The sequence below is a fragment of the Trichechus manatus genome, unplaced genomic scaffold, assembly GCF_000243295.1.
Source record: "Trichechus manatus latirostris isolate Lorelei unplaced genomic scaffold, TriManLat1.0 scaffold00024, whole genome shotgun sequence".
Lineage (NCBI taxonomy): Eukaryota > Metazoa > Chordata > Mammalia > Sirenia > Trichechidae > Trichechus > Trichechus manatus.
The window spans coordinates 19,185,363-19,203,987 of record NW_004443960.1 but is presented as its reverse complement, the minus strand read 5'-3'; the positions used below and the strand labels follow the sequence as shown (position 1 = coordinate 19,203,987).

The window sequence follows — 18,625 nt, the reverse complement described above, 5'->3', positions numbered from 1 at the left end:
TCCCTCAAAACCAATGACATGCTCTTAATTAAGGATAAAGCCAGCATAATATTGGCCACTGAATGACGTTACCTTGGTGAGTTCCTTAATAAGTACTATGGTATTCAAGAACTCATGAGGGTGCTCCAGGATTCTGTTCCTTTCATTTTCTACATCTTCATCTTCAGATTTCCCAGATAATTCCTTGGAAACTATATCCTGTATTTCAAGACAAGAATCATAGATGTGGATGTCCTTTAGGCATCTGGTCTAAAACGGGTGATTTTAGGGAAACTAAACTGTGGGATAATTGCAAAGATGTCAAAACAGAAAGTTTTAGTCATTTCCAAGAGACTTCCTGCATTATCACCTCAACTCCCATGTACAAATGTGGCTTAATTTTGAAGAATGAATAGTTCATCAGCAGAATAAGGGTGAGAAGCAGAGGAGAAGGGAAGAGCATCCCACACAGAAGACAGTGTGACTTAACATGTTAAGATGTGTACTTTAAATCTTTGAAAGATAGAACTTAAAGCATTCAGAGAAATGGTTTCCATGACCTGGATCCTTAAGAAGGAAGTTATCTTAAGAGGGTAGGGAAGCTTATTAAAATACAGTCCTGAGTTTGTAATCATAAATGACTTTGACAAGATTAAAGATGGAATTCTAAAAATATTCAGATAATCCAAAGATAGACAGGAAAGGGGAAGCAGAGAAACAAAAAAGAGAGGGGACAAATAAATAATAAAATTGGTAGATGGAAATCCAACCATATCAGTAATACGCAAAACCTTCCAAATGAAGAGTCAGTGATTGGGAATTCTGGGAAGATGATGGTGTGAGCAGGTCTAGGTTCTGACCCTCCCACATGTCTACCAAGAAATACAGCAAGAAATCTGTGTTTGGCCCTGTGGAGCTCTGAATCAGTGGGCAGAAGACAGCAACAAGGAACTGTAGGTGGACACGAGTCAATGATGAGTCTCATCTGGTAGGAACGCCGCTTCTCCTGTTGTCCTCATCACTCTCCCTCCCAGAGCTGCAGACTGTTGGCTGCTGTGGACTACAGAAGCAGTGCTTGCAGCAGAGCCTGCTGCCCCAGCCAACACACTGCTTGCCTGTGCAACAAGGAAAGGCACCCAGCTCTGGCTCTAAAATCATTAAGACACATCTCCATGGAGTCTATTCAGGGTGTGCCTGCCCCTCCCTCTCCCAGAGTTGAGAACTGCTGTGGACTACCAAACTGATGCTTGCAGCAGAGCCAGCCTGTGCAAAGGAGAAGGCCTCCAGCTCTGGCTCTGAGATCAACAAAACAGAACCTGCTAGGGGTTTGTTGGGATGTGCCCACCCATTCCCCTCCTGGCATAGCAGAAAGCCTCCTGTAGGCCCAGATGACCCATCCATGGCTCCCCTCACCTGAGCCTACTCCAATCTCCAACTCCTATATACATGGGCCCTTACAAAGTAGGGGAGGGAGGCCCAAATAAGTACAACCCCAACAGGCAGTTCATTTAGTGAAGGCTTTTCAACTGAAAACATGGTCATGGAAATGCAGCCCACACAGAACACAGAAGGGACAATAACCAAGAAAGTGACTGTGCCCCCTGCTGGACATATTGATTAGTGCTTATTTTCTGTTCTGTTGGTCTGTGCATGTTCTCTGTTCTGTTTGGGAGACACTGGACGATGGAAACTTCAGTCTGGACTTTTTGAATCCTAGTCAAAACAGAGAGAAAGAAGGAGCTATCATACTGAGGAAGAGGGAATGGCAGAATGGCAAGTGAGGTCTGAAGGCTCTGCCTGCCTAAGAGTTTCTTGCAGAAAGTACTGCTGTCAAAGACACTAAATACTGGGGGAAACTGAGAAAGCTAACACTCTATAAAATTCTATTGTCCCACCTTCTACAAAAAAAAATCACAAGACACACAAAGAAAATAGAAACAATGGCTCATCCAAATGAACAAGACAAAGTGAAAGGAATCATATTTATAGAAACCCGAATAATAAACAGAATGGAAGACTATAATACAATTATGTTATGGATTGAATTATGTCCCCCCAAATATATGTTGTGAATACTAATCCCTATACTTGTGGTTATAATCCCATTTGGGAGTAGGTTTTCTTTGTTATATTAAAGAGGCTTTATCAGTATAGGGTGTGTTTTAAGCCACTCACTTTTGACATATAAAAAGAGCAGATCAGTACAGAGGAGCAAGCAGAGATGGGGAAGATAAAAACCATGTCACATGAAGATTACCAAGGAGCCAAGGAGTAAAAGCTGAAGAGACAAGGACCATCCCCCAGGGCTGACAGAGAGAGAAAAGCCTTCCCCTACAGCCGGTGCCCTGAATTCAAACTTCTAGCCTCCTAAACTGTAAGAGGATAAATTTCTGTTTGTTAAAGCCACCCACCTGTGATATTTCTGTTATAGCAGCACTAGATAACTAAGAAAAATATTAAACAAACTCAAAGAACTAAACACCCACACACACAACTAAAGGAAATCAGGAAAACAGTGCATGAACAAAATGAGAATTTTAAAAATGAGATAGACACCATAAAATGAAACCAAACAGAAATACTGGAATGGAAAGAGACAATATCTGAAATAAAAAACACATTGGAAGGTTTTAACAACAGACTTTATCAGGCAGAAGAAAGGATCAGTGCACTAAAGGATAAGGTAGTCACAATTATGGAGGCCGGAGAGCAACAAGGAAGGAGACTCATGATTGCTAAGCACAGTTAAATGGAACTATGTGTCTTAGTTACCTAGTGCTGCTATAACAGAAATACTACAAGTAGATGGCCTTAACAAAGCGAAAGTCTAGGAGGCTAGAAGTCCAAATTCAGGGTGCCAGCTCCAGGGGAAGGCTCTCTCTCTGTTGGCTCTGGGAGAAAGTCCTTGTCATCAATCTTTCCTGGTCGAGGAGCTTCTCAGCACAGGGACCCTGGGTCCAAAGGATGCGCTATTCTCCTGGCTCTTGTTTCTTGGTGGTATGAGGTCCCCATGTCTCTCTGCTTGCTTCTCTCTTTTATATCTCAAAACAAATTGATTTAAGACACAAGCTAATCTTGTAGATTGAGTCCTGCCTCATTAATGTAACTGCCCCTAATCCCATCTCATTAACATCACAGAGTTAGGATTTACAACACGTGGGAAAATCACATCATATGGCAAAACGGTGGACAATCACATATACTGGGAATCATGGGCTAGCCAAGTTGGCCCACATTTTTGAAGGACACAACTCAATCCATAACACTATGAGACAACATCAAGTGAACAAACATAAACATTATGGGAATCCCAGAAACAGTTGAGAGAGAGAAAGAACAGAAAGAATATTTGAAGAAATAATGGCAGAAAATTTCCTACATCTGGAGAAGGACATGAACCCACAAATCCAAGATGCTCAGTGAACTTCAAGCAGGATAAGATCCACACCGAAACACCTTATAATTAGGCTCTTGAGAGATAAAGACAAAATCATGATAGCAGTGACAGAGAAGTGAATACTCACATATAAAGGATCCCCAATAAGATTAAGTGATGATTTCTCCTAGATACAGAGGACTGAAGGCAGTGGAAAGACATATTTAAAGTGCCAAAAGAAAGAAACTCTCAACCAAGAATACTATACCTGGCAAAGCTGCCCTTCAAGAATGAGGGTGAAAGTAAGACATTCTCAGATAAACAGAAGTTGAGAGAGTTCATATCCACCAGACGAGCCCTACAAAAACTGCTACAAGGAGTCCTTCAGATGGAAAAGAAAGAACACTAGAAAGTAGCTCGAAGCCATGCATAGAAAGAAAGATCTCCATTATAGGTAATTGCATGGACAAGTTTAAGGACTAGTATTAAGGTACTAAGGTATATTTACTTGATAATTCTAATTGCTAAGTCTTTCATGCTTTATAATGACAAATACATAAAAAATAAGTATAAATTTGAGATATAGGGCACGTGACGTACAAAGATGTAACTGGTGATAACCACAACAAAAATGGGGGTGGGGTGGGAGAAATGGTATAGGTATAGAGTTTTTTATATTACTGAAGTTAAGATGGTATCAACGCAGTCTAGGGTGTTAAAAATGCAAGATGTTAAATGCAATATTCATGGTAACCACTAAGAAAATATCTTAAAAATACACACAAAAGGAAAGAAGGGAATCAAAATGGCTTAATACCAAAAAAGCAACAAAAACACAAGGTTGGCAGTATCAGAGGAAATGAGAAACAGAACTATAAGACACACAAAAAACAAATAGCAAAATGGCAGAAGTAAATCCTTCCTTATTGGTAACTGCAGTGAATGTAAATGGACCACATGCTCCAATCAAAAGGCAGGCAGAGAGTGACAGAATGGATAAAAACACATGATCCAATTACATGCTGTCTACAAGAGACACATTTAAGGCCCAAGGATGCAAACAGGTTGAAAGTGAAAGGATGGGGAAAAAAAATTCTATGCAAATAATAACTAAAAGAAAGCTGGGGTGGTGATTTTAACATCAGATAAAATAGACTTTAAATCAAAATATGTTAAAACAGACAAAGAGGGATATTATATCATGATAAAAGCGTCAATTCATCAAGAAGATATAACATTTACAAATATATATACATCAGTTTGGGATTGAATTGTATCCCCCCCCCACCCCCGCCAAATATGTGTTGGAATTCTAAACCCTATAGCTATGGATGTAATCCTATTTGGGAATAGGGTTTTCTTCTTTATGTTAATGAGGCCATATCACTGTAGGGTGTGTTCTAAACTTTCCGAGTAATAAGAGTAAATCAGACAAGAGGCATGCACAAATGGGGGAAAGATAGATGCCATGTGGAGATCTCCCAGAAACCAAGGAAGAGAAAATGAGATAAGGATTTTTCTCCAGAGCAAAGAGAGCCTTCCCTAAGATCTAGTGCCCTGAATTCAGACTTCTAGCTTCCTAAGATGAGAGAAAATAAATTTCTCTTCTTAAAGCCACCCACTTGTGCTATTATAGCAGCACTAAGAAACTAACACAGCACCTAACAAAAACCAAAAAAAAAACCCAAACCCGTTGCTGTGTTGATTCCAAATCATAGCAACCCTATAAGACAGAGCAGAACTGTCCCATGGGGTTTCCAAGGAGCAGCTGGTAGATTCAAACTGCCAACATTTTGGTTAGCAGCTTGAGCTCTTAACCACTGCACCATCAGGGTTCCACACATAACAAAGGAGCCCCTAAATACATAAAGCAAACACTAATAGAACTGAAGGGTGAAATAAACAGTTCTACAGTAATAGACTATGCACATTGATCTTGCCGGATGGAATACACAGGAATCAAATCAACTACATCTGTGGAAAGAAAAGATGGAGAAGCTCGATATAATCAGTCTGAACAAGGCTAGGGGCCGACTGTGGAACAGAACATCAATTGCTTGTATACAAGTTCAAGCTGAAGATGAAGAAAATTAAAACAAATCCATGAGAGCCAAAGTATGACCTTGAGTATATCCCACCTGAATTTAGAGACCATCTCAAGAATAGATTTGATGAACTGAACACTAATGACTGAAGACCAGATGAGTTGTGGGATGACATCAAGGACATCATACATGAAGAAAGCAAAAGGTCATAAAAAGAAAAAAAGATCAAAATGGATGTCAGAAGAGACTCTGAAACTTACTCTTGAACATAGAGTATTTAAAGCGAAAGGAAGACATGGTAAAGTAAAAGAGCTGAACAGAAGATTTTAAAGGTCAGCTCAAGGAGACAAAGTATTATAATGAAATGTGCAAAGACCTAGAGTTAGAAAACCAAAAGGGAAGAACACACTTGGCATTTCTGAAGCTGAAAGAACTGAAGAAAAAATTCAAGCCTCGAGATGCAATAGTGAAGAATTCTGAGGACAAAAACTGAATGATGCAGGAAGCGTCAAAAGAAGATGCAAGGAATACACAGTCACTGTACCAAAAAAGGATTGGTCAACATTCAGACATTTCAGGAGGTAGCATATGATCAAGAACCAATGGTACCGAAAGAAGAAGTCCAAGCTGCACCGAAGGCACTGGTGAAAAACAAGGCTCAAGAAATTGAGATGTTTCTTAGCTCAGTAATGAAGTCACTCCTGAGGTTCACCCTTCAGCCAAATATGAGACAGGCCCATAAAACAAAACGAGACTAAAGGGGCACACCAGCCTAGGGGCAAGGACTAGAGGAGGGGACAGGAAAGCCAGTAATAGGGAACCCAAGTTCGAGAATGGAGAGTGTTGACATGTCATGGGGTTGTTAACTAACGTTATAAAACAATATATGTACTAACTGTTTAATGAGAAGCTAGTTTGTTCTGTAAACCTTCATCTAAAGTACAATTAAAAAAAAAAGAGCAGGAGTGGCAATAGTAATCTCTGACAAAATAGACTTTAAAGTAAAATCCGCCACAAACGATCAGGAAGGACACCATATAATGATTAAAGGGTCAATACACCAGGAGGACAAAACCATAATAAATATTTATGTACCCAATGACAGGGCTCCAAAAAAGAAATTGAGATGCTTCAACAAACGGATGGAATGCTGGAAGTGCTCACTCATCCATGCCAAGAAATTTGGAAGACAGCTACCTGGCCAACCGATTGGAAGAACTCCATATACATGCCCATTCCAAAGAAAGGTGATCCAATGGAATATGGAGATTATCGAACTATATCATTAATATCACATACAAGTAAAATTGTTGTTAGGTGCCGTACAGTCAGATCTGACTCATAGCAACCCTATTACTGCCCGGTCCTGTGCCATCCTCACCATCACTGCTATGTCTGAGCCCACTGTTGCAGCCACTGTGTCAATCCATCTCATCAAGGGTCTCCCTCTTTTTCACTGACCCTCTGCTTTACCAAGCGTGATGTCCTTCTCCAGGGACTGGTCACTCCTGATAACATGCCCAAAGTAAATGAGACAAAGTCTCACCATCCTCGCTTACAAAGAGCACTCTGGCTTTACTTCTTCCAAGACAGATCTGTTCGTTCTTCTGCCAGTCCATGGTATATCCAATATTCTTCGCCAACACCATAATTCAAAGGCATCAATTCTTCTTCAGTCTTCCTTATTTGTTGTCCAGTTTTCACATGCATATAAGGCGATTGAAAATACCATGGCTTGAGTCAGGTGCACCTTAGTCCTCAGAGTGACATCTCTGCTTTCTAACACTTTAAAGAGGTCTTTTGCAGCAGATTTGCCCGATGCAATACGTCGTTTGATTTACTGACTGCTACTTCCATGGGCATTGATCGTGGATCCAAGTAAAATGAAATCCTTGACAACTTCAATCTTTTCTCTGTTTATCATGATGTTGCTACTGATCCAGTTGTGAGGATTTTTGTTTTCTTTATGTTGAGGTGTAATCCATACTGAAGGCTGTAGTTGTTGATCTTCATCAGTTAAGTTCTTCAGGTCCCCTTCATTTTCATCAAGCAAGATGGTGTCATCTGCATACTGAAGGTTGTTAATTAGTCATCCACCAATCCTGATGCCACATTCTTCTTCATATAGTCCAGCTTCTCAGATTATTTGCTCAGCACACAGATTGAAGAAGTATGGTGAAATGATAAAACCCTGACGCACACCTTTCCTGACTTTAAACCACAGAGTGTCCCCTTGTTTTGTTTGAACTGCCTCTTGATCTATGTACAGGTTCCTCATGAGCACAATTCAGTATTCTGGAATTCTCGTTCTTCACAGTGTTATCCATAATTTGTTATGATCCACACAGTTGAATGCCTTTGCATAGACAATAAAATGCAGATAAACATCTTTTTGGTATTCTCTGTTTTCAGCCAAGATCCATCTGACATCTTCTGAATCCGGCTTTATTTCTGGTGGTTTCTTGTCAATGTACTGCTGCAACTGCTTTTGAATGATCTTCAGCAAAATTTTACTTTCGTGTGGTGCTGATATTTTTCAATAATTTCCGCATTCCGTTGGATCACCTTTCTTTGGAATAGGCACAAATATGGATTCTTCCAGTTGCTTGGCCAGGTAGCTGTCTTCCAAATTTCTTAGCATAGACAAGTGACAAGGTATACTGACTGCCATAATTGGTAACTGGTAATTGGACTGTCAGAAAAATGAACAAGTCAGTCCTGGGGAAAGTACAAAGAGAATGCTGCTTAGAAGCAAAGATAGGAAGACTTCATCTTGCTTACTGTGAACACATCATCAGTAAAGACCAATCACTGCAAAAAGACATCATGTTTGGTAAAGTAGAGGGTCAGTGAAAACTAGAGAAACCCTCAGTGAGATGGACTGACATATAGTAACTGCAACAATAGGTTCAAACATATTAACTGTTGTGAGAATGTCACAGGACTGGGCAGTGCTTCACTCTGTTGTATATAAAGTTGCCATGAGTCGGAGCTGACTCGATGGCAACTAACAACAACAAAGAATTTAACAAAAAGATAAACAACCCAATAAAAAAAAAAAAAAGCTGGTAAAGGACTTGAGTAGACATTTCACCGAAGAAGAAAAGGAAATGGCCAACAAGCAAATGAACAGATGTTCTACTTCATTAGTCATTAAAACCAGTTACAACAAGGCTGACTCCAACTCCTGGTGACCCCATGTGTGTCAGAATAGAACCGTGCTCCAAAGAGTTTTCAGTCACTGATTTTTCAGAAGTAGCTTGTCAGGCCTTTCTTCTGAGGTGTGTCTGGGTGGACTTAAACTTCCAACCTTTCCATTAGTAGCCAAATGCATTACCTGTTTGCACCACCCAGGGATTCCTATCAGTCCATTAGGAAAATGCAAAGCAAAACCACAGTGAAATACCACTTCATACCCACTAGGATGACTATCATTCAAAAAACAAAAAAAAAAAATTAGGTATCGGCGAGGATGTGGAGAAACAGGAACCCTTATCTATTACTGGAGGGTTTGTAAAATGGTTAAATATAGAATTATCATATGATCCTGCAATTCCACTCCTATGTATATCTCCAGAAGAACTGAAAGCAGAAAAACAGAAACCTCTACACCAATGCTCACTGCAGCAGTATGCACAATAGCCAAAAGGTAGAAACAACCTAAATGTTCATGAACATCAGATGAATGAATAAACAAAATGTGAAATATCCATACAATGGAATATTACTTAGCCATAAAGAGAAATGAAGTCCTAATTCATGCTACAACATGGCTGAACCTTGAAATCATTATACTGAATGAAATAAGTCAGTCACAGAAGGACAAATACTGTATGATACCACTTACCTGTAATAAGCAAATGTATAGAAACCAAAGTTTATTAGTTGTTACCAGGAATGGGAGGGAAGGGGAAAAGAGGAGTCATTGCCTAGGGGGCACCGAGTTTCTGTTAATGGTAGTAGAATAATTTCGAAAAGGATGGTGGTAATGGTTGCACAATATGAACATAATCAATGTCACTAAATTTTATGTGTAAAAAATGCTGAATTGGCAATTTTTTATATGTATTTATTTTTTACCACAATAAAAAAGGTCAGAGATTATCATAACAGGTAAAAAAGCAAGACCCAACTATCTGCTACTTTAAAGACATGGAAGGTTGAAAGTAAATGGATGTGAAATGATTTACCATGGATGTGAAATGATATACCATGCAAAAAGTAAGCATAGGAAGACAGGAGCCACCATATTAATATCAGATAAAATAAAAGGGTAAATTAAGCAAGAAGACATAATAAATGTTTCAGATCTTAATGACAGATATTCAAAATACATGAAGAAACAATAGACATAATTAAAGGGAGAAATAAACAAACCCACAATCAGGATTGGAGATTTTAACACCCCTTTTCCAGCAAGTGATAGATCAACCAGACAAAAATATCAGTAAGGACTAGATGATCTGAACAACACTATCATTCATCATGACCTAATTGATATTTGTAGAACATTATAACTTACAAATCCAAAATACACATTTATTTCAAGTGCACATGGCACGTTACTGAGATTGACCATATACTGAACCACAGAAGAAATATCAATGGATTTGAAAGGATGAAAATTCTTTGACTGTAAGCAATTAAATTAAGAATCTATAATACGTATAGAAAACTTGCAAATATTTGGAAATTGATCTACATATTTCTAAATCTATGCATCAAGGAAGAAATGTTAAGAAATCAGAAAATATTTTGAATAATGAAAATGTAAAAAATCAAAATTTGTTTACAGATAAAGCACTGCTTATAAGAAAATGGTTAGCTGCTTATACTAGAAAAGAAAGATCTAAAAGCAATGGCTTAAGGATTCCCATTAAGAAACTAGAAGAGAAAGGTAAACCAAAAGTCAGTAGAAGAAGATCATAAAAATAAAACCAGAAATCAAAGAGAAAATAGTAAGAGAGAAAATAATTTACCCTTTTATCTGATATTAATATGGTGCCTCCTGTCTTCCTATGCTTACTTTTTGCATGGTATATCATTTCACATCCATGATAAATCATTTCACATCCATTTACTTTCAACCTTCCATGTCTTTAAAGTAGCAGATAGTTGGGTCTTGCTTTTTTACCTGTTATGATAATCTCTGACCTTTTTTATTGTGGTAAAAAATAAATACATATAAAAAATTGCCAATTCAGCATTTTTTACACATTAAAATTTAGTGACATTGATTATGTTCATATTGTGCAACCATTACCACTATCCTTTTCGAAATTATTCTACTACCATTAACAGAAACTCAGTGCCCCCTAGGCAATGACTCCTTTCCCCCTCCCTCCCATTCCTGGTAATAACTAATGAACTTTGATTTCTATACATTTGCTTATTACAGATAAGTGGTATATTGATAATAGTCAAAATTAATAAAGTTGGTTCTTTGAAATGATCAACAAAACAAATGCAGTTTATCTTAGGTAAATTATACTTCAATAGGAAAATGCATTCTTGTACGTACGACTTGCTTTTCTTTTATCCAGTAACAGTAATAGTTATATGTAGACACATATTTTTCAGACCTAATATTCAGTTCTCTTACAGTTGTTCCTAAGGTTAATGCTTAATTGCTCACCTTATTGAATTTCTTGTAGATACCAAAGTATATGTATTGATTGAGAAATGTTTTTACTTTCCACCAACCAGCATCCCAAAAAAAAATCAATAGGAGAAAAACAAAGCCTGAAGTACCCATTGCAATCAAATACTTTCCAATCATATTCTCTCCCAAAGAATAAACATTATCTGTGAATGGCAAAAAAAGAGATCATCTTACTGTAGAACATTGACATCATGAAAAAGGTCTAAGAAAACAACAAAAAGGAAGAAATACAGGATAAGATGGGATATGAGACTAAATTGTGACAAGTATTTAGAATGTGACAAGTGATTATCTTACTATGGAAATACCACTTGAACAATGAATTCTGAAGGCTGACCTTCATGACAGAATTTATGGTAATTAAGTAACCACATGAATGTTAATATATATGTAGATATGTCTCATTATTGTGGAGACATATATACCAAAAATCCTTTCAGAGGGGTGAAACCTTAAATTGATAATTAGAAGAAAGTTTTAAAGTACAAATATTCTTGGGAAAGAGAACACACTATCATTTAAACAAGGTAAAAATGACCATTAGCTGACACTTTTTGAACTTTGTTAAGAAGAAAGTTCATGAGTAAAAGATACAGAATTCCTGATAAGAAAATGATAAACTCTTACCCATTTTAAAAATAAAAATTAAAAAAATTTTTTTGTTTTAGATTTACAGAAAAAGTATGAAGATAGTACAGAGTTCCATATACTCTGCACCTGGTTTTCCTTATTATTAAAAACATACATTAGTAAGGTACATTATTTACAATTAATAAATCAGTATTGACACATTATTATTACTAAAGTCCCTAATCAAATTTCCTAGGTTTTTTTTTTTTTTTTTAAATGTAATGGTCTTTTTTCTGTTTCATGATCTAATCCAGGATATATATTACTCTTAGTAGCCACGTCTCCTTAGAGCCTCTTGGATGTGACAGTTTCTCAGATTCTCCTTGTTTTTGATGACCTTGACAGTTTTGGGAGTACTGGTCAGGAGTTTTGTAGAATGTCTCCCAATTGGGAGTTGTCTGATGTTTTTCTCATGATTAGACTTGGGTTAGGGGTTTTGCGGAGGAAGACCACAGAGATAACATGCCAATTTTATCACATCATATCAAGGGTACATACTATTAACATGACTTATCACTACTGATGTTGACCTTGATCACCTGATTGAGGTAGTGTTTGTCACCTTTCTGCACTATAAAGTTACTCCTCCAACCCTTTTCCATACTGTGCTCTTTGGAAAGAAGTAATTATGCACATCCCACACTTAAGGAGTAGAGAGTTATTCTCTACCTCCTTGAGTGTAGTAGAGTAACCACAAAAATTATTTAGAATTCTGTGGGAGAATTTGTCTCTTCTCTTTCCATTTATTTATTTATTCAGGCAGTCATTTATTTATAGCAGAATAGATTCATGGATACTTTTAGTTTATACTTTGGGTTATAATCCAATACTACTTTATTTTGTTGCTCAAATGGTTCAGCTTTGGCCATTGAATTCTTTCCTTGTTTAAGAATCATATTTTATATGGGTTTGTAGCTGATGTACAGAAATGCAATTGACTTATGTTTGTATATATTTTGCAGTCAGTAACCACATTAAATTCTGATTAAGTCTAAAATAATTAGGGGATTTTTGTGATTTCTGCATAAACGATCATATCAAGTATTATTTAATCTTTTCCATTCCTTATAGTTAAGAATTATGTTTCAGAAATACTTGATTCATAGCAAAGATTATATGCTACATATGTGTAAGTTTTAAGCATATTTTAATTCCATCTATGAACCACTTCCAAAATGAAGTTTATAAACAACTTGCAAATATTACATACGGCTTCATTTTTCCATCCCCCAGGTTCAGAATGATGAATTTTGTTTTGCATTCCTACTTTTTACATACAAGTGGACCACTACATGTATATTTCAATCAATAATATATGGTTTGGTTTTTATTTGAACTTTACAAAAATATTATACTCTGGAAACTTTTTGCCCTTAATGTTGTCATTTAAAAATTTTTCAAACATGAAGTAAAATCGATATAATAGTACAACACCATATCTTCTACCATATCAACATTGTTAGCATTTTGCTACATTTGCTGCCTCTCCCACTGCCCTATGTATATTTGTAAGTTGCCTCTATGGGGTTTTGTTTTGCTTTGTTTTTGAGATTTTCTCATGCGTATTCCTTTGATTTTCCATCTTTTGTTTGCGTCTCATGCTAGCTTTGTATGAATGTTGGCTGCCTTTTTCTGTTCAGTATAAATTGTTCTGAATTTTCATCGATCATGAAAAATGGTAACTCTATGGAGTGGTGATGATGGGTTTGACGTCATTACTTGGTTGCTTAGTTTATGAGAGCTATTTCTGTTGGTAGAGTGAAATACAGTTTCTTTAACAGATGCCCTTTTGGGGGTTGTGGGTGCAGACACAGTTTTCTGATTCCCTTATAGCCTTTTGTTTCTGCAGTACCCTTAACTTTTTCCCCCTTCTTTTAATTAACAGATACTATTTGTTTTCTTCTTTCCACACATCAAGTCTCCAAGAGACAAGTCTGCCTTCTGAGTTGTTCTTCATTCTCTAAGAAGTGTTGCCTTCCTAAGAATGAAAAATTTCCAAAATTAATGAGAGATATAAAATTACAGATCCAAGAAATTCAGAAAAGTCTGTGCAGTAAAAATGCTGTCCCCCCACACCCCAAACCACACTGAGACACATCATGGTCATGAAAAGAAGACAGGTTGACAATAAATGATCTGATAATCCATCCTACAATGTTAGAATATTGATACCAAAGAATGTAGAATGTAAAAGGAAGAAAATAATAAAGAACATAAATTAGTAAGTTGGAAAACTAACATACAATAGAAAGACACATTTGTTTTGGGGAAGAGTAATAAAACTGATAAGGAACCCTGGTGGCACAATGGTTAAGTGCTAGGCTGCTAACTGAAAGGTTGGCAGTTCAAACCCACCTAGTGGCTCCATGGAAAAAGATCTGCTTCCATAAAAATTACAGCCTAGAAAATCCTATGGGGCAGTTCTACTCTGTCACATGGGGTCACTATGAGTTGAAAATCAACTTCATGGCACCCAATAACAATACAATTGATAAATGCCTGGTAAGACTGATCAAGAAAAAATATATAGGTGGCACAAATTAAGAGTATCATGAATAAATATGGGGATATCACTATAGATCTCACAGATGTTAAATATACTATAAGATATTATGAACAATTTTCTCCAATAAATTCGAAAGTTTAGATGGAATGAAACAATCTTACAAAAACTCTATTAACTCCTTCCCCCTAAATTAGTATGCCCAAATAATCCTATCTTTATTAAATGAATGTGATTAATAAATAAAAACCATCCAAAAGGGCACTCTACATGCATAAATAGCTTCATAAATAAACTCCCCCTAACATTTAAGGAGAACACCAAACCTACACAAAATTTTTGAGCAAATAAAAAAAGGGAACACTGTTTGTTTTCTATACCAAAAGCTGACCAAAAGTCCTCACTTTACAAAAAAAAAGACAATTATAGGTTAATCTTTTATGGATATAGATGCAAGAAACTTTAATACATATTGGTGAACCAAATTCCATGATATGTAGAATTTTAATACATCACAACAATATTGGATTTATTCGGGAATGGAAGATTGGGTTAACATTATAAATTCAGTAGTCTATGTAATTCACCACATTAACAGAACAAGAAGACAGATCATTTGTCCATCTGAATAGAAGCAGTAAAAGCATCTGATAAAATTGAACACTTATTCATGATTTAAAAAACAAAGACTCTTACCAAACTAGGAATGGAAAGAACTTCCTTAATCTAATAAAGGATTTGTACAGCAAACATCATACTTAATGGTAAAATAAACTACTACATTCACTATGAAACTGGACGTCTACTATCACCACTTTGATTCAACATTGAACTGTAGGTCAAGGCAGTAAATCAAGAAAACAAAATAAATGTATAGGCATTGAAAAAAAGAAATATGTTATTAGTAGATGCTTTGAATGTATCCATTGAAATTTTTTAAAAATCTACAGATGAATTAATAAAATAACTTAGCAAGTTCAATATAAAAAAAATAAACTCAACAGCAACAAACAATAAAAAATAACACTTCAAAAAGTGATACTATTAATAATAGCATTAAAAACACAAAAATATGGAAGAATAAAGTTAATGTATTTGCAATACCTCTAAACCAATAAATAATAAACAGTATTAAATAAAAATTAGGAAGACCTAAGTAAATAAATGGAGGGCTAACTAAGTAAATAAAGGGATATACCAAGTTTACAGATTATAAAACTCAAAATTGTAAAGTTATTATTTACTTTGAAATTGATCTGTACAATCAAATCAATTCCACACTTTTAGGAGATCCACAATGTCAAAACAATTTTCAATAATAAGATTCTATTTGCCTTTTTCACCCTTGTTTTCTTAGTGGAATTTTCCAGAGGCTACGTGATGTGTAATATTATAACAGATTGAATGCAGAAGTCATTTCAGCTATTTTCTATTAATCCAGACATTGGAGAGATTTGACTATGTAAGACAGTGTCACTCTTACCACAGTTTTTGCTTTGAAAAATATAGTTATATTGCATAAAATATGTTATTTATTTTAACATATAATTGGTTTACTGTAATTATTTTAAATGAATTATTAAAATATTATAAATTTTTTGTTTTAATTTCTAATATGATAAATGTTAATAGATTTAACCCACATAAACCAAAGCTCTTTGGGGATTACTAATAATTGTTAAAGTATAAAGACTAAAAAGATTTGAGAACTCTTGGAATAGAGAGTCCAGAAACAAATATGCCACTTGATTTATGATGCTCAGCAGTGAGAAAAGGACAATCCTCTAGATAAATGGTGCTGGGTCAAGAGAATTCATATAGAACAAATGAATCTTGATATCTACTTTAAACCACAAATAAAAATCAATTCCACGTGGACCGTATATCTGAGTGTGAAAAGTAAAACAATAGACTTTATAAATTATATGACAGGAGAATGTCTTCAGGACTGTAACCAAAGATTTCTTAAACAGAACACAAAAAGTGCTAACCATAAAAAATGACTGGTAAACTGGGCTTCCTTAAAAGAGAGAATTTCTATTCATCAAAAGACACTATTAAGAAGGCAAAAAGTCAAACCTCAGAGTGGGATAAGATATTTGCAAAACACTTACCAGTAAAAGACATAAATCTATAAAGGACTCCTAAAAAAAATAGTAAGGACATTTATTGATAACCCAGGAAGAAAATGGGAAGAATCTAAAGAGTTATTTCACAAAACAGGATAGCCAAATCATCAATAAACATATGAAAATTGCTTAATCTAATTAGAGATTAGGAAAATGAAAACTGAGATCAAAATGAGATATTACTACACACCCACTGTCTTAGTCATCTAGTGCTGCTATAACAGAAATACCACAAGTGGATGGCTTTAACAAAGAGAAGTTTATTTCCTCACAGTAAAGTAGGCTAAAAGTCCAAATTCAGGGCATCAGCTCCAGGGGAAGGCTGTTTCTCTCTGTCGGCCTTCTCATCAGTCTTCCTCCGGACTAGGAGTTTCTCCGCACAGAGACCCTGGGTCCAAAGGATGTGCTCTGCTCCTGGCACTGCTTTCTTGGTGGAATAAGGTCCCCCCATTTCTCTGCTCGCTTCTCTCTTTTATATCTCAAGAGATTGCCTAAAGACACAGTCCAGTCTTGTAGATTGAGTCCTGCCTCACTAACACAACTGCTGCCCATCCTCCCTTATTAACATCATAGAGGCAGGATTTACAACATATAGGAAAATCACACAATACCAGGAATCATGGACCAGCCAAATTGATACACACATTTTTTGGGGAACATAATTCAATCCATGACACCCACCAAAATGATTAAAAATGCTGATGTCAAACAACTGGAATGCTTATACACTGATCATGGGAATCTAAATTGATACAACTACTTTGGAAAACTTTTAAGTATCTAAAAAAGCAGAAATACTTAACACCCAAAGGCATGGAAAGAGTGTTCATAAAAGCATTATTTATAATAGCCCTCAAGAGAAAACAACTCAAATGTCAGTCAACATTAGAAAGGATAAATAAATTGTATGTTCAAATAATGGAATACAATAGAGAAATGCAAATGAATGGAACGACTGGTATATTCAACAATACGTATAGATTTCACAGACATATTGTTAAACAAAAAGAGGTCAAACACACATGCAAAATTACATAGTATGCTTTCATTTAAACGGACTACAATAATCTATGGTATTAGAAATCAGACTAGACTTTTGGGAAAGGAGAGGTTGTGACTGGGAGAAGTCATAAAAGGTGTTTCTGGAGTACTGGTAGTATTTTATTATATTTCTTGATTTCAGATAATGTCACATAGTTAGGTTTAGTGGGTGAAAATTCAATGAGCTATACAGTTAAAAGTTTTTGTATGTTTTTATTTACAGGTTATATTTTATTTATTGCTTATTAAAATGTAAAGGGGCCTTCTAAATTTTCTATCTCAATACAATATTCACTTCCCTATTTATTTATTCTACCATTACTATGCTATAAGTGAATTAAGTCAGGAAATGTGTGTTTTTTCACCACTGAATAACAGTATCTATTACCATGGTAGGTCTATAAAAAATGCTCAATATATTTTTAGTAAATGAATAAAAGGATCACTTGAATTTTTGAGAGAACAAACAACAAAAAAGAAAAAGATCTAATGAACAAAGAAAACAGTTCTTTCTGGGAGAAAGTGAGATAATCTAGTCAATTGAAGAATTTTTTTAAAGTCTATTCTGTTTTCTACCCTCAGAGATTCAAGAAGATATCGCATTCAAAAGCAACAACAAGTTAATTAAAATAAATCATCAGAGAGTAAGGAAGAGTTCTCAGATATTAAACATGTCATTGCAAACTAAACCAATACAAGGATTGGCAGATGACACTGAGGAAAAAGTTGAAGAGACAGATAATGTGAGAGAAAAGTACGAGATACCAAAAAAAATCAAGAAATCATTCATTCCACTTATGCTCATCAAAAGACTTCATCAAAAGAGTAAAAAGACAACCTATACGCTGGGAAAAAAATTTTGGCTACGACAAATCTGATCAGCATCTAATTGCTAAAATCTACAAAATACTGCAAATCCTCAACAACAAAAAGATAAATAACCCAATTAAAAAATGGGCAAAGGATACGAACAGGTACTTCGCCAAAGAAGACATTAAGGCGCTAACAGACACATGAAGAAATGCTCACAACCATTAGCCATTAGAGAAATGCAAATCAAAAGTACAATGAGATACCATCTCACCCCAACAAGGCTAGCATTAATCCAAAACACAAAATAGTAAATGTTGGAGAGGTTGTGGAGAGATTGCAACACTTATACACTGTTGGTGGGAACGTAAAATGGTACAACCACTTTGGAAATCGATTTGGCGCTTCCTTAAAAGGTAGAAATAGAAGTACCATACGATCCAGCAATCC

The 18,625-nt window shown here is 35.8% G+C and overlaps 1 protein-coding gene across 1 annotated transcript in view; it reads right to left on the bottom strand.

The window, feature by feature from the left end:
- LOC101344022 (ATP-binding cassette sub-family A member 3-like) overlaps positions 1 to 18,625 on the bottom strand; it is a 139,319-nt gene that overhangs the window by 16,863 nt on the left and 103,831 nt on the right. The window contains 3 exon segments of the mRNA XM_023728327.1: positions 73 to 198; positions 11,036 to 11,205; positions 14,897 to 14,911. Of these exon segments, the coding sequence (XP_023584095.1) occupies positions 73 to 198; positions 11,036 to 11,205; positions 14,897 to 14,911 (311 nt within the window).